The sequence below is a fragment of the Pyrus communis genome, chromosome 10 (assembly GCF_963583255.1).
Source record: "Pyrus communis chromosome 10, drPyrComm1.1, whole genome shotgun sequence".
Taxonomy (NCBI): Eukaryota; Viridiplantae; Streptophyta; class Magnoliopsida; order Rosales; family Rosaceae; genus Pyrus; species Pyrus communis.
The window spans coordinates 20570004-20587493 of NC_084812.1; the positions used below are offsets into that span (position 1 = coordinate 20570004).

General features: G+C 35.6%; 2 protein-coding genes and 1 pseudogene across 2 annotated transcripts; 1 reads left to right on the forward strand and 2 right to left on the reverse strand.

Annotated features, from left to right (window-relative positions):
- On the reverse strand, nt 1-2826 carry LOC137748984 (pentatricopeptide repeat-containing protein At5g01110-like; annotated as a pseudogene).
- Nucleotides 2827-12491: 9665 nt separating this feature from the next.
- Nucleotides 12492-15840, forward strand: LOC137748946 (pentatricopeptide repeat-containing protein At3g03580). The gene is made up of 3 exons (XM_068489135.1): nt 12492-14987; nt 15344-15403; nt 15723-15840. The coding sequence occupies exon 1, from the start codon at nt 12514-12516 to the stop codon at nt 14815-14817; it is 2304 nt and encodes a 767-aa protein (XP_068345236.1). The 5' UTR covers nt 12492-12513; the 3' UTR covers nt 14818-14987; nt 15344-15403; nt 15723-15840.
- A 921-nt stretch (nt 15841-16761) lies between these two features.
- LOC137747969 (mitochondrial pyruvate carrier 1-like) lies at nt 16762-17464 on the reverse strand. The gene is made up of 3 exons (XM_068488089.1): nt 17408-17464; nt 17242-17296; nt 16762-17150 (listed from the first exon to the last, which is right to left on the reverse strand). The coding sequence occupies exons 1-3, from the start codon at nt 17462-17464 to the stop codon at nt 17011-17013; spliced, it is 252 nt and encodes an 83-aa protein (XP_068344190.1). The 3' UTR covers nt 16762-17010.
- Between the last annotated feature and the right edge of the window lie 26 nt (nt 17465-17490).

Here is a 17490-nt window from a genome sequence, read left to right on the forward strand (position 1 = left end):
CTGCTATTCAGAACTAAAAGTTTGCATACACGTAGACACCAGAAAGTTGAGTGGCTGTGGATAAATTAAACCGTAAAGATATGTACCTCATCTGTCCACTCAAGAGCAAGATCATCTGCATCAGGACACTTCCCTATCCCTGTATTCCACAGTATATCAAAACCACATATTCAATAGTAATTCAAACAATGGACATATGAACAAGAATCCATCAAGGAAGACATAGAAGGGGCGGTCCTCAGGCATGAGATGGATGGAGATGGCAAAAGATGTACTGGTACGTAAATGTCATAAAAAATCCAAGGGACACTGCCAGTTAAAGATTGAAAATCACACTATGGACATGGAGTAGGAGTTTGTCAATGCATTGCTGCACATGGTGCATGTGTAGTGAGAATTACTTGCACCAAAGACAACCTAAGAAGTAAATGAAACCCACGAATAGATCATTATATATAAACATAAGATCATTAGATCACAACCTTTAGTAGTAGCTAATTAAAATGAAGGGTGCAATGAGAATTAAGAGAAAATCCCACCTTCAGCTGCTAAGAGCAAACTAGAATTCATCATCTGGCACAAATCCCCTTTGAAGCATTTCATCATGGAACCGAAATGCCTCCTTCAAATTGTCCTTGGTCACATGTCCATTTATCATTGACATATAAGTGGATCTATCAGGTTTTACACCTTTCTCAATCATCTTCCGCAATACTAGCTCAGCTTTGTGCATTCTACCTTGCCAACAGAACCCATTTAGAATTATATTGTATGTAAACTGATCCGACAATATCCCTTGCTTTTCCATCTCCTTAACTGAGGAAAAAGCTTTGTCCAGATTCACTTCTTTTAAATAACCATTAATCAAAGTGTTGTAAGCAATACTGTCAGGGACAATTCCTCTTGAAATCATTTTGACTATAAAAACTCATCCGCCTTTGTTGTGTCACCAGAGCGGCAATAACCTTTAATGACAGCGTTACAAGTAACTAGAGTGGGTTTGATACCTTCTTCAATCATCTGGTCCCATAAACTCAACGCCTCATGCACGTTCCCCATGCTACAAAATCCATTGATTAGAATGCCATATGAAATGTGATTGGGTAGTATCCTTCTTGAAACCATGTCACCCCATAACTCCTTAGCTTTATCCATTCCACCTAGTTTGCAGAAGCCATCAAACAATGTGTTGTATGTGACTATATCAGGCTTAATATTTCTTTTTGTCATTGCATCAAACAGATTAAGAGATTTAGTCAAATTCCCATGCTTGCAATAACCATAAATGAGTGTTGTGAAAGTATAAAAACCAGGAATGACACCCCTTTCCACCATTTCATTGAAAAAACTCATCTGTATCAGAAAGCATCCTCTCCCAACACAGTCCATTTAAAATTTTATTGAACGTTACCACACCAATAGCACAACCTTGCTCAAGCATTTCATCATGCAACTTCAAAACCTCTAACACCATTCCCTTTTTACAATATCCATCTATAAGGATAGTGTAGATCACATTATCTGGAACCAAGCCTGCCCTTTTCATATCTCGAAAATACACTAATGCACGATCAATATTTTTATTCCTCGAAAAAAACCCAATGAGTGAACTGAAACTAACTATATCAGGAACAACACCTATGTGACATTTCATGGAAGATTTCCTCAGCCTCTAAAATATCATCTTTTCTACAGCTCTCAACAAGCATTGGATTATACGTAGTAGTATCAGGATTCAACCACCTTGCAACATTTCATACAAAAGTTCCTTTGCTCTCGCATAATTTCGTACTTTACATAAGCCATTTATGATAGCATTGTACATGAAAAGCTCAGGTTTCAACCCCTTAGAAGACATAAGAGTTTTTTAACTGAAAAGCTTCTTCGAGAAGCCCTCTACAACAATATGCATTGATTAGAGTATTATATGTCACAATATCTGAAAACACCCCCTTCTCTTCCATATCTGATAAGAAGAATTTAACGCTATCAATTTTGCGAGCTTTGCATAATGCATTGACCATTATATTTAGTGTATAAACATTTAACTAAATCCCACTGCTAACAACTTCCCCATATATGACCCATGCCAAATCAATCCACCCGACCTTCACAAGCCCACCAAGAAGACTATTGCAAGCATTTATCGAAACACAAACTCCCTCGCCTCTAAACACCTGAAACGCCTCAAATCCTTCTCTCAACTTCTTAGCCTGCACATAAGTTCTAACAAACAGATCAAATACCAAAGAACTTGAGCCGCAACTGCTATAAGTTGAAACCAAAGAGTCTGCTACTTCAACACGCGAAATGCCACTCTTTCTAACCATTCTAAGAATCAGAGCTTGTGCATCCGACGCTGTTCGACCGCGCACCAACATGTGAATCATTGCACTCAAAGACAGTGACGAATGCTTAAAATCAGGACTATTTAACAGAATCAAATCAATAAACTTCAGGCCCAGTTGCAAATTTTCGCGGCAGCAAGAAAGAAAAACCAACAATAAGAGACGGGTTTAACCGAAACAGAAAGCTGCGCAAAGAGGTGAGGTTACCTTGCTTCAGACCTAATAAAATATTTTCCACCAAAAGAGAATCTGATAAAGAAGCTGATGAAAACAGTTCTTGGCTTGTACTACTACAGGGTTCTTGTGATTGCATACTTTTAAGACCAAGTTCCAGGTCATTTGATGGACAATATGCTAAAGAATGAGGTCTATGAGAGTGAAAGAGTGAGTGTTTTGTGAAGGTTGGGCGGGTTCTCGGACCTACATTTCTCAAAATTAGCCAATTGGTTCGCATGTTTGAAACTATAGTTATAGCCATTGAGGAATGAATTCAGAATTAAAAAAGATGTGGGATGCTTGGGAGCTGAAAGGGCCTGTCTACTGATTTAAAGTTCATTCCAGTTTGGCTTGGTTAGGTCCCAAACCAAGAACCAGTACCAAACAGTTGGTAGGCCATAGAGTTGAACCGGAAACTAAGAACCGAAAACTTGGACCTGCAATAGACTGACCGTATACTGAAATTTGAAGTGTGGTCTGGTCTCATTGAATTATATCCTCATTTGTAGCAGGTTGATCCTGAAAAAAGCAAATAGCATTGATCAACATTGAAACAAAACAATAGAACGAAAATACTTTTCCGTGAAAAACAGAGGAAAATGAGAATAGCAGTTCAACAGACATTGGATTGCAACGAGAATCTCCCAAAATGGGCAGAACGATTCGAACAGACGATTAATTCATTACAAAAAATGATCATCCAGATTAAAAAACGTTATAGGTACTATTATTTAATCTAAATTTCCATGCTTGTTCCTAAATTCTAAGATATTTTATCAAAAATTACACTAACGGCACATAGTTAGTTGCAAGATATTTCAGCCAAATTTTGTTCCTGATATTTTAAGAATCAAGGAAAGTAGAAAAAAAAACATGAAATCTGAAGTTTACCTCAGTGATCGGGCGGACCAACACCAACGGCGGCGACAGGAAGTGAGCGTAGCGAACGATGGGCTATCAGGGAGTGGATGACGACTCCAAGAGTTCGAGCTTCAATAGAAACCTTCAATGGAAGAAGAGGATGAGTTCAGATGAGAGGTTGAGAGGAACAGGAGGATTCTGGTGGCTGTAAATGGCGGAATCTGGTGGTTGTAACGTTGAGAGAGAGAGAGGCAGTAGGCGGGAGAGGATTCAGAGAGAGAAAGCGGTCGACGGAGAAGGCTTAGTAGTCAGTTCATCTCCAAACTTATGGCAAAACCCCGTCCAGAATGATCTCTCCCTCTTAATCTCTCTTTTCCCTCATCCGCCAACGGTTACGTTAAATCATATCAACATCTTATGCTCATTTTTTTAAAGAGTTAATAAGACAAAAATAATGTGTGAAATGAGAAGAGAGAAGGGAATGAGAAACTTCCAGAATTATAGCCATGCTCAACCATCTCCTACCGAACCGAACGGTTAATAACTATTAATTTAAAGTTTAGACTTTAAATTTATTAGTTAGTTTAATTAAATTATCGTTAGATGATTTCAAATCTAATGATTGAAATTAAATCAATTATTACAACTAAAGAGTTGTCCCTACAAAAAGGACTAGGAGGGGACTACATATGGCGAGCTTGATGCTTCTTTAACCAAAAAATAGCTTAGTAGGTTCGATAGAGTTATAGTCCAGTCATCGGTTAGAGATGAGTTTTTGGGCAGATCAGATCTTTCTTGGTTTTTTAAACCTTTAGCATTCTCCATTGGAAATAACCTTAAAAACGAACACATGGTAACTTAGACCTACAGATAAAGGTTAACCGGTAACATATGGGCAGAGGTGCAATCCTAAGCTATCAGCTTAAACTTTCAGTATTAAGCTATCAACTTAAATAAATTTTTTTACAAGGAAACAAATACAAATTTATATGACCAAAAAGAATAGGAAAAGAGAAGATAGTTTCACATTATCTAAACCCCTTTTATCTACAAAACTTAATCGCCTCATCGAATATCTAACCCAGCAAATCCAGTTGTATAAACTTTAATAACTTTACGTATCCAATTTCATGCATACAGTTGTGTTTTGGTATAACAAAGATTGTTTAAGTTGATAGCTTAATCTCTTTGGAAAATTATTGTGTTTCGGTGTAACAAAGATTGTTTAAGTTAATAGCTTAATCTACCATAATATTATCTGAGAGCTCAAATACAAAAGAACCTCATCGGTCCTCAAAATGAGGACCTAGCAATTCTGAACATATGGGTATTTTGTTATCTTGTGATGTGAAATCTCAAACACTTGGGATACGTTTTACATATTTGGAATCAGAATATAAATGAATGGAAAGATGAATTTTCATTTTTTTTATACGACAATATATTTACATACGAGGATGAGGGTATGAACACGGAAACTCTTGAAATTCAATGAAAGAAGAATTACACAAGTGAACAGGGTTGCAATCTATGGGATACATTCTTTACAAGAATTAATCATCTAATGTGATATGCAAAAGTGTCAAAAAAGACCAAAATATGTTGCTTGATCTAGGGATGTCACAAATTTTGTAGTGGTATGTAGTGTTTGATTTTATTGGTAAGGAATTGGCTCATATGAGTTATGGTAGATAATTCTCACAAGTATGATGAAGAATTTAGGAAAAGCCTTCTGAATTTGTGGTGTGGCTGGAGGAATTTGAAGAAACTGAATTTTGGAGATTGCACTGTATTTGGTATAACAACTCTTGTTTCCAACGGGGAATATTTCTCTAACTCAATAAGTTGAAATTTCTTATTGAGTTTTCTTCTTCTCTTTTTGTTGATATTCTACACCTGGAAATTTCTTACATGATATGTTAACTCAACCGAAAATGACACGAAAATAACGAGTTTCAAGTTAACACATTAACTAATTGAGTCGTTATTGGGTCAAACATTAAGAACCCATTGGTTTACCCGTGGATAACCCGTCAGTTTGCTCGCGGGTCGTCCGTTTCAACCCGTTAAGAGAAAAGTTAGTTTGATTAATTTAAACTACTAAAAAACATTACCAAAATAGCCATAGTATTTAATCTCCCATAAAGGAGTATAAAAATTTTCAAAACACATTAAAAAATTCATAATGATTAATTTACAATTGTGAAAAATGTGAAAAATATGCAAACACGTGATGGCATCATCTACATTTTGATGATGGGTACATCGTCGCTTGAAATTTTAAAACACTACAAACATTCATGAATAGTGTTTTTATTGGGACCCAAAATAAATAAAAATTCATAATAATTAATATGCAAGTATGAAAAATATGAAAAAAAAAATATACAAATGCTCGTGATTATATCCTCTATGCTTAGACGATGGTTACGTTGTCGTTTAAATTTTAAAATCCTCTAAACCTTCATGAATAATATTTTTTGTTTGAGTGAAAAAAATAATAATAACTAACGTAGAAGTGTGAAAATGTAAAAAAAAAAAAAATATATATATATATATATATATATATATGCAATCACTTGTAATTAGGCTTGGCAATTTCTGACACGACCCGATAACCCGACACGACACGACACGAAATTAACAGGTGTTTGGGTCGACACGATAACGAATCGGGTCTTATCGGGTAACCCGATAAGCACCTGTTAAGATAACGGGTTGGGTCGGGTATACACGTGGGTAAACACGATACACGATAAGCAGAATATTATTTTTATAATTTTATAACCCTAAAAAAATACTGTAATAATTATATACATTAATTTTACAATTTTATACCCCTAAAAATTATAATAAATATATATATATATATATTTATTAAATTAACTATAAAATTTATAATAATTATAATAATTATATATACTATAATAATTATACCCCCAAAATATTAAGTCTATCTATACTAATTATATATATATATATATATTAAATTTTATAAAAACAATAATGCATATTAATTAATAATTTAATATGCATGATCAATGCATTTGCCAACTTGCCGCCCTTTTTGAAAAAAAAAATGAAGGGAAAATGAAAATGTTAAGAAAAGTTGAAAATAAAACAAAAAAGTGAGGGAATTAGAGAAAAATGTTGGAGGGAAAAGTGAAAATGATAAGAAAAAGTTGAAAAGGAAACAAAAAAGAGAGGGAAAAATGAAAATTAATAGAAGTGGTGAGAAATTTTTTTTTATTTTTTTTTTAAGTTATTAACTTTTTATCACACACATGACTGTCATGACATATCTCACTATTTTTATAATGAACACGTGACACATGATCTATGTTCTATTCCATGTACCAGTCAATTATAATTTATACGTACAAAATAAATAGATTTAAATCTACTTAATAAATATATATATATATATACACACACACACACGGAACTTGATTGATGGCATACGAATTCTCCAAAACTAATTTCAACGATCCAAACCGTCAAAATTGTTTGTATATGCTTGGAGATCACATCAGCAAAAACTCACAAAAAAAAAACATTAAAAGATCAAGTAACGGGACAAAGCTTTTCAACGGTTATAAACGAAAAATCACGATTTAACGGTTATTTTAACTCCGATTTTGATGATTTTTTATAACTACACTCCTTGACCCTATATGAATACAATGAATGAATTCGATCTTCAATTTAAAATATTTACACAAGTGGATACCACAAAATCTTATGTTATACTTAATAAAAGTATAAATAAACTCTAAGTGTTAGTCAATCTATCGTTTTACGAATTCTCCAAAACTAATATCAATGATCCAAACCGTCAAAATTGTTTGTATATGCTTGGAGATCACATCAGCAAAAAATCACAAAAAAAAAAACATTAAAAGATCAAGTAACGGGACAAAGCTTTTCAACGGTTATAAACGAAAAATCACGATTTAACGGTTACTTTAACTCCGATTTTGATGATTTTTTATAACTACACTCCTTGACCCTATATGAATACAATGAATGAATTCGATCTTCAATTTAAAATATTTACACAAGTGGATACCACAAAATCTTATGTTATACTTAATAAAAGTATAAATAAACTCTAAGTGTTAGTCAATCTATCGTTTTACGAATTCTCCAAAACTAATTTCAACGATCCAAACCGTCAAAATTGTTTGTATATGCTTGGAGATCACATCAGCAAAAAATCACAAAAAAAAAAAACATTCAAAGATCAAGTAACGGGACAAAGCTTTTCAACGGTTATAAACGAAAAATCACGATTTAACGGTTATTTTAACTCCGATTTTGATGATTTTTTATAACTACACTCCTTGACCCTATATGAATACAATGAATGAATTCGATCTTCAATTTAAAATATCTACACAAGTGGATACCACAAAATCTTATGTTATACTTAATAAAAGTATAAATAAACTCTAAGTGTTAGTCAATCTATCGTGTTACGAATTCTCCAAAACTAATTTCAACGATCCAAACCGTCAAAATTGTTTGTATATGCTTGGAGATCACATCAGCAAAAAATCACAAAAAAAAAAAACATTCAAAGATCAAGTAACGGGACAAAGCTTTTCAACGGTTATAAACGAAAAATCACGATTTAACGGTTATTTTAACTCCGATTTTGATGATTTTTTATAACTACACTCCTTGACCCTATATGAATACAATGAATGAATTCGATCTTCAATTTAAAATATTTACACAAGTGGGTACCACAAAATCTTATGTTATACTTAATAAAAGTATAAATAAACTCTAAGTGTTAGTCAATCTATCGTTTTACGAATTCTCCAAAACTAATTTCAACGATCCAAACCGTCAAAATTGTTTGTATATGCTTGGAGATCACATCAGCAAAAAATCACAAAAAAAAAAAACATTCAAAGATCAAGTAACGGGACAAAGCTTTTCAACGGTTATAAACGAAAAATCACGATTTAACGGTTATTTTAACTCCGATTTTGATGATTTTTTATAACTACACTCCTTGACCCTATATGAATACAATGAATGAATTCGATCTTCAATTTAAAATATTTACACAAGTGGATACCACAAAATCTTATGTTATACTTAATAAAAGTATAAATAAACTCTAAGTGTTAGTCAATCTATCGTTTTACGAATTCTCCAAAACTAATTTCAACGATCCAAACCGTCAAAATTGTTTGTATATGCTTGGAGATCACATCAGCAAAAAATCACAAAAAAAAAAAAACATTCAAAGATCAAGTAACGGGACAAAGCTTTTCAACGGTTATAAACGAAAAATCACGATTTAACGGTTATTTTAACTCCGATTTTGATGATTTTTTATAACTACACTCCTTGACCCTATATGAATACAATGAATGAATTCGATCTTCAATTTAAAATATTTACACAAGTGGATACCACAAAATCTTATGTTATACTTAATAAAAGTATAAATAAACTCTAAGTGTTAGTCAATCTATCGTTTTACGAATTCTCCAAAACTAATTTCAACGATCCAAACTGTCAAAATTGTTTGTATATGCTTGGAGATCACATCAGCAAAAAATCACAAAAAAAAAAACATTCAGAGATCAAGTAACGGGACAAAGCTTTTCGACGGTTATAAACGAAAAATCAAGATTTAACGGTTATTTTAACTCCGATTTTGATGATTTTTTTATAACTACACTCCTTGACCCTATATGAATACAATGAATGAATTCGATCTTCAATTTAAATTTAAAATATTTGTAATAGATTAGTAGTGTATGTATTATTTTTTTTATTAGGCTTTCATTTTCGAGTGTAGATATAGTACTTGAACGAGAAATGTTTTAATGTTTTCAAGTAATATTTATGTCGCAATATGTGGTATGTGCAAATTGTAAAAAAAATATATTTTTTTCTTAACGGGTCATAACGGGTCGGGTCACTTTACCCGTTGGGTAAAGTGACACGACCTGTTAAGGACCTGTTAAGATAACGGGTGTGACACGACACGACCCGTTAAGATAACAGGTGTTACACGAAAACGACACGAACACGACAGACAGACCCGTTTGCCAGGCCTACTTGTAATGATAACTTTCACAACTTTTGTGAATGGATTAACTCCAAAATTTGACAGTATAATTAATAAAACCTAGATTTATATTTCACTATCAATTGTCATTTATATTCTATTTTTCTCACCGGATTTCGTTTTTTAGATTTTCGTTTTGGCCAAATTTTTTCTTGGTCCCTGTGGTGAGACGACACTTTCAATGTGATCCTCATGGTGAAAAAATTGTTAATTAAAACCCCATGGTGGGTTCTGTTAGAATCCAATGGGTGAGCTTTTTCACCTGAACATGATCATTGTCATGGAAGCACTACCGTCCAGTGACCAGATCGACGACAACGTCTGGTGCTTGTCGATCATTATCGACTCGACCAAGTCGTTGTTGCTGCTGCTAGTTAGAGGCGGTTGTTGTTGCAAAGAGGAAGAAGACGAGACTAGAGGGGTTGTTAAAAATCCACGTGAAAAAAGGAGATTGCTAATACCGTGCTAATGAGATCTTTAATCCAAGTGAGTTATTTTTTTTTTCAGATGCTTTCATTTTTTTTCTTTTTTTACATTTTTCTGCAATCGAACAACCCAGATTATGCCACGTGGGCTCAAACCCTTTTTTCAAATGTTTTTCATTTATTTTTATTTTTTCTGAATTAAAAAAGTCAGATTCATCCAACAGCCACATGTGCAGAAGGCTGAGTGCTTTTGTAGCACATGTCCCACTACCACTTTCCGGTCAGCTCATGCTCCCTCACTCACTCGTGAAGTCCACGCGCTTGACGCAATAATAAATAAATGAATAAATAAAAAAAATAAAACGTGGTTGACCTCATGCTAACATTAGATCCACTTAGAGGCGGATCTACATAGGGACCTGGGAGGTCCCAAGACCCGTCAGCGATCCTAAACCGCTGCTAGATATTTTCTGGGGACCCCTCGTACTCGAACATGAGGTCTGTGCAGGTTGTAGGTTGCAGGTTGTAGTGGCTGTCTTCTTCTCGGAGAAAATGACCACGCACGGAGAAGAAAGAAAATAGGGACCCTTCCTACCTCCCTCATCCTTGCTTCTGCCATGGTCTCATCCGTTGGTGCCACCCACTTCTCCTCCAACCTTTCTTTGTCATCTGTCGAACCTCCCCAAAATCCTCCTATTTTTATCGTGGAGCCATGGCAGCACTCCGTTGTCATTGTCAGACTTCTTCATCATGGAATTCATGGCAGTACATAAGCCCAAATTTCCCCAAATTATTTCAACCACCTTAGTAATTTTTCTTATAGGTGAAATTTCCTTCATAAGGTTAGTGAGATGGATATGATCTGTCATGGGTTGGTGAAATTTGGGGGTAGAGTTGCCATGGCTTCGAGAGAAAGGGGAGGGAGGCGGTTGGTGGAGGTATGACAGCTGTGTTCTTAGTGAGAGAGAAGGTGGATGTTTAGAAACTAGTAAAAGAAAAAAATGGTGTGTTTAGTTAGAAAGATAGTGGGAGTTTGGGGAGAGTTTCATTTTACCGGTGTTTTAAATTTAGTGGTCCACATTAGATGATCAATAACTTAGGTACTCCCAAGTAACTTATGAAACATCATAATGGACGTTTGAATTATGATTTTATAATTTGTAATATTGTTTTGCATATGATTTTTGAATGAAATGTATTATATTTAAATTTTCAATATTGTCCATAAATTTTTTGATCTTTATTATTGGGACCCCTCGAGTTTAAAATCCTGGATCCATTCCTACACTAAAGCGGACAAAAATGGACCGGTCGATATGTCTGGGGTGGGTGGGCCTATTGAATCGCCCCATTGATTTGGATGGGCCGGAGCTGTTTTTCTTAGGTGTGGGAATTAAACCACCCAATTAAAAGGGCAATTTAATGGAGAAAAGTTGCTCCAAGTATAATCCTTACTCACGCCACTTAGTTCTAAAGTCTAGTGGTATTCATCTTCACTTGTAAGTGAGAGGCCTTAGGTTCAATTCTCGCCAAATGTGAATTTGAACCACATTCACTAGCCCATTATGAGGCTTATCCTACTTCCCCACCCCTTAATGTAGATAATATGTTTGTTAAAAAAAAAAAGAAAAAAAAAACCTTATTCAACCAAACATGGAACACTACTCCTATCTAAGCTAGTCTGAATTTAAAGAAGAGGTTATCTCCAATGGAGAAGGATATAGGGTCATAGGCCAATTTTAACCCCTTTTTTTTTTTTTTTTTATTTTTTTATTTTTTTTTTAACAAAACCCAACTCTAATGGAAAGTTGGGCTAAAACCAAATGGATCTTACTTAAGGCAAATTAGAGCAATTCGGCCATAGGGCTGGGCATATTGAGCCCGCCTTGTGGCCCATTTGTTGGGTTTTTTATTTTATTTTTAAGGACGAAATTTTAAAAAGAAAAATTTTAAAAATCTATTTTTTTTTATTTTTATAATTACTTAAGTCATTTCTACACCATTTTTCACATCATTTTAATTATTTCATATTATCTTACCTCATTTTAATCAAATTCTTCACATTCTATTCATCTCAAACACTCTTTTCATACATACTCTTCTCTTACCTCTTCCAATAATCTAAATTTAAATTTTTCAATATTTATTCAAATGACACTCAAAAGATATCCGGATAACCTTATTCATTTAGTAACAAGTGACACTCAAAATATGTCCTGATAAACTTATTTTAATATAGTAGTTTAATTCAATTAACCAATAAAGTTAAAAGACAAATTTAAAAATAATAAATTATTAAGGGACTAAAAAATAATCTATATGATTAAAAATGATATATAAATATGATTTGTCATTATTTATTTAAAAATAATTTCTTACATAAGTATGATTCGGACTAAACATAACCCCTTAGTTGGAGATAGACGTATCAAACGAGGTGTAAATAGCGCGTGGGATATTAACCCGGAGACCCCATTGTGGGACACATCCTCGCGTTGTAAAATTTTTCTTGTTATTTCAAAACATCGACGCGGGGCCAAACTTGGAGCCGTCATTTCGATCCGTATTCATGAAAACTGGAAACTTGAGCAGTATAAGTTGCCGTACCAAAGAAGTTGTGTATCCGTTATTCTCAAAAGCTCTTTCCTCTGCTAAAAACTGCACTGAATTACACAAAGTCCACTCACAGATTGTCACTTCAGGATTACACCATTCCGTCTTCTTCTCCGGCAAACTCATAAGCAAATATGCTCAGCTCAGAGACCCCATTTCCTCCCTCTCAGTTTTCCACCAAGCTCTTCCCAAAAGCAATGCCTACCTATGGAATTCAATCATCAGAGCGCTTATCCACAGTGGGTTTTACTCAAAAGCTCTTGACCACTACACTGAAATGGATAAATTGAATGTTCGACCTGATAGGTATACATTTCCTTCAGTGATCAATGCCTGTGCTGCGTTATGTGATCTGGAAATGGGCATGATTGTTCATCAGCGTGTTTCCGAAATGGGTTTTGGATCAGACTTGTACATTGGTAATGCAGTGATAGACATGTATTGTAGATTTGGAGAACTTGGCAAAGCACGGCAACTGTTTGAGCAAATGCCTGAAAGGGATATTGTGTCGTGGAATACTGTGATTTCGGGCTACAGTTCGAATGGATATTGGGAGGAAGCTTTCGAAATTTTTTGTAGGCTGAGAATGGATGGGTTGTTACCGGATTCTTTTTCCATATCTGGTGTTTTGCCTGCGCGCGGAGGCTTGGTTGATGTTAAAGAGGGTCAGATAGTTCATGCTTTGATTGAGAAGATTGGGGTCCATGCTGATGTTTTAGTAAGCAATGGACTTCTTTCAATGTACTTCAAATTTGGTTGGTTAAAAGATGCTCAAAGTCTTTTCGAGAAGATGGTAGTTAGGGACTCAGTTAGTTGGAACACTGTGATTTGTGGGTACTCTCAGTTGGGGTTGTTTAAAGACTCAATAAATTTGTTTAAGCAAATGGTGAATGAATTTACACCTGATTTGCTAACAATCACTTCTGTTCTCCGTGCTTGTGCTCATTTACGGGATCTGAGGCTTGCAAGATATGTTCATGACTACATGAAAAGAAGTGCTTTTCAATTTGATACTATGGCAAATAACGTACTTATTGATATGTATGCAAAATGTGGAAACTTATTAGCTTCCCAAGAAGTATTTGATCATATGGAATGTAGGGATGCTGTGTCGTGGAATTCATTGATCAATGGTTATTTTCTTAATGGTTATTCTGATGAAGGGTTCAACCTTTTTAAGGCGATGAAGAGTAGCGTGAAACCCGACTCTGTGAGTTATGTGATGATCCTGTCAATTTCTACTCAGCTAGCAGATGTGGACAAGGGGAAAATGATCCACTGTGATACGGTAAAATTGGGATTCGATTTAGATGTTATCGTCAACAATGCTCTTGTAGATATATATGCTAAATGTGGCAAAATAAAGGATTCGCTACTGGTATTTGAGATTATGGAAGTTCGTGATGTAGTAACATGGAATACCATAATTGCTGCTTGCATTCACTATGACGATTGTAGTTTAGGGTTAAGAATGATTCGTAGAATGAGGAATGAGGGAGTGATGCCCGATGCAGCCACCATGTTAGGTATCTTGCCTGTATGTTCCTTGCTTGCCGCAAAGCAACAAGGAAAAGAGATCCATGGGTGCATTTTAAGGTTAGGATTTAATTCAGATGTCCCTGTTGGGAATGCACTAATAGAAATGTATTCTAGCTGTGGTAGTTTGGAAAACTCCATACGAGTATTTGAGCATATGAGAAAGAAGGATGTGGTGACATGGACCTCCATGTGCTCTGCCTATGGGATATATGGTGATGGAGTGAAAGCAGTAAGAACTTTTGCAGAAATGGAAGCAACAGGTGTCCTTCCTGATCATCTTGCTTTCCTTGCTGTCATATTTTCTTGTAGCCATTCAGGTTTAGTAGAAGAAGGTCTGGCTTACTTCAACCGGATGAAGAACTACAAACTTGAACCTAGGATCGAACACTTTGCTTGTGTAGTTGACCTCCTCTCACGGTGTGGCTTATTAGCTCAAGCAGAGGACTTTATCCATTCAATGCCAATGAAGGCAGATGCGAGTATATGGGGATCTTTACTTAGTGCTTGTCGAGCTAGTGGAGATACAGATATAGTTGCACGTGTCTCAGAACAGATAATTCAATTGAATTCTAATGATACGGGGTATCATGTTTTGGTCTCAAATGCATATGCAGCTTTAGGGAAGTGGGATCAAGTGAGAAGAATCCGGAAATGCATGCAAGCTAAAGGACTCACAAAAGATCCTGGATTTAGCTGGATGGAGATTCAAAAGAATGGCTGAGGATAGTCCCTCTTAAAATTATATAGAGGTCAAAACGTTTGTCGGGGCTACATTTGGGTTTGTTGGGAAAGGAAGATTATGCTGATTTGCAACTTCTCCCACCATGACTTCGGAGATGGATGAGAAAAAAGACGTGATATATTAGAAAAGGGGAGGACTTGCCATGGAAGGTAATGACTGATGAATAACCCTTTGGCTTTGTGGGAAACTTTTGCATTTCTTTCCTTTTCCAAATCTTTCTTTTGTATGTTCATCGAATTAGCAAATCTGAAAACTTCAAAGTACATTTCTCCCGCGTAGAAGACTCATATGAACAAACGCTATTTAAGAATGAGATATTGCATTTTTATATTTTCATGTTCCTTAATGTTGATGGTATCTTGTTGAATGCTGTATAAGCTTTAGGTTCATCAGTTATGCTTCTACGATAATAAAGCCTGATTTACACTTGTCTCTCTTTTGTTTTAATTTACATAGCATCATTAAGTCTGCTTTTTGTCTCACCATATGGCTCCATATGGTGTAGGTCCAATGCCCGAAGGAGAGGGTTCTGAATTTAGAGCAGACACGAATTCACTGATCCGAGGTTAGATTGTCCTTTTCAAGAGATTTTCGTTTCTTTTTCTTGCTTATTCATAGATTTGGTTGCGCACATTTAACAAAAAAAGTTCTTAATTCTAACTAATAATTAATTTAACGATTTTGATTTATTGTGTAAATTTTGGCTTATGTACGATTCAAGAGATTACAATTTTAAATTGCAAGATTTGGTATGGTTTTTTTTTTTTTATCTGTTGCACAATGTGTGGCTTCTGTTTTGAAAATATTAAGGATTACTGCTTTCCTTCAATAAACAGAACTTTGAAAATTCATCTTGTTTATTTATCAAGTGGCTCTGATTGCAGAGGCAACACGAGGATGTGTGGCTCGCAGATAATGTGAAATTCTCGAGAGGATTTATGCGATTCTCGGGTCCAGGCATCCATATGAACAATCTCTCCAGCTCATCTCTACGGAGGCTAAAAAAGTTCCATATGAAGCAGCCTCTGTCAAACGTTCTTTTTTATTCCAATTTCACCGATGGTCAGTTTTTCTTTCCTATTTCTGCAAGTTGTGCTATCATGTAATCATTCCCCAAAACTATAGCTGCAAGTTTTCCTTTCTATTCTGCAGAAGCAGAAGTTGTGAATCCCCCAGCCAATCGGCTGCTGCATGGAGAGCATGTTGCGGCTGAGAGGGATGAGGACGATACACCACCCGTGAAAAGGAAGAAATCCAAGGAAAAGAAAGGAAGCAAGACGGAAGCTAAAGAAAAAACTGGAAACGGGGAACGGGGAACCTTGTCAAGATAATGAGCAGCATATTGTAGCCGAGAGAGATGAGGGCGAAACTCCACCCTTGAAAAGGAAGAAATCCAAGGAAAAGAAAGGAAGCAAGAAGGAAGCTAAAGCAAAAAGTGGAAACAATGAAGCTTGTGATGAAGATGGAGGCAAGAAACTGAAATCCAAAAAAAGTAGCAAAAGGTTAAAACGGGCAGATGTTGATGACTTATCGTGATCCCGACGGGGCCAAAAGGATGGAGCATATGCTCAAGCAACCGGGCAGAGACCCAGGGCCAAACATGCCGATGGGGAAAGGCAATTGCTCCCTGACAAATTTTTGATAGGAAAACTTAAGCAACATTGTAAATTGTCTCTTTCGGAAATCGGATAGCTGTGCTATTTAATCAGATTGGTGTTGAACTGAAAGTGAAATCAGTATTTGTAATCCAACGAGCATCCTCCCCAAACTCGTTCCAGATTCACCTCTTCTACACAATTGACGAAAAACTAACATTTACGAACAAAAAGAAGTGCGTGACATTGAATGAAAATGGATGACAAGCGAACTTGTTCTGCTGAGATTGATAGCTCAGTTGATATCAAAAGCAAATTCTATCGCCTTAACCCAAGATCAACACTGTTTTCGGTAAAATTCGCAACTAAAACAATGAACCAGCAGGGAATGAAAAGAAGTAGCACGTTACTCGGTTACAGCTTCATCTTTCTTCGGGGCTAAGTACCTATGACAAATTGCACGATTAAATGTTTTCAGCTCACTCACTTTGACAAAGGTCAGTTATGAAAACCGACAACTCAACTAAATTTACTATTTACTTTTAGTTTTCTGAAATTGTTGCTGAAAACAGATCGCTTACCCCTGACCCCTCGCCCAGCGAGAGAGCTGATAGAGTTGGACAGTCTCATTTGAGACATGGCATGCCAAAAGCAGATAGTTGCGAGGCTGTACCATCCACGCGAATCTCATAAACAATGCTGAATAAATGCACATTGCTGCAGAAACAGATTCAAAACACGGTTATAATCCTGCCACATAGTATATACTAAAACTAATTTACATCCTTCATATACATTTATATTGGACCTGCTGTCATATTGCCAGAAATCATTTCTGGAGGTTTGTTCATATCCGCCAATCCCTGTTAAATCAAACGCGAATCTCAGACTACTGCAGAGCCTGAGATTGCAGACACAAGTGGAAAGCTTCTAAAAAAGTTCAAAATTTGGCGGTAATGCCGTTGTTGACCGACAGTCTTGACAGCCATAGTTGAACACCCTGATGGTAAAACTGAATTCTTTTCAGCCATTAATCAGTTCAATTGGATGGCTAAGA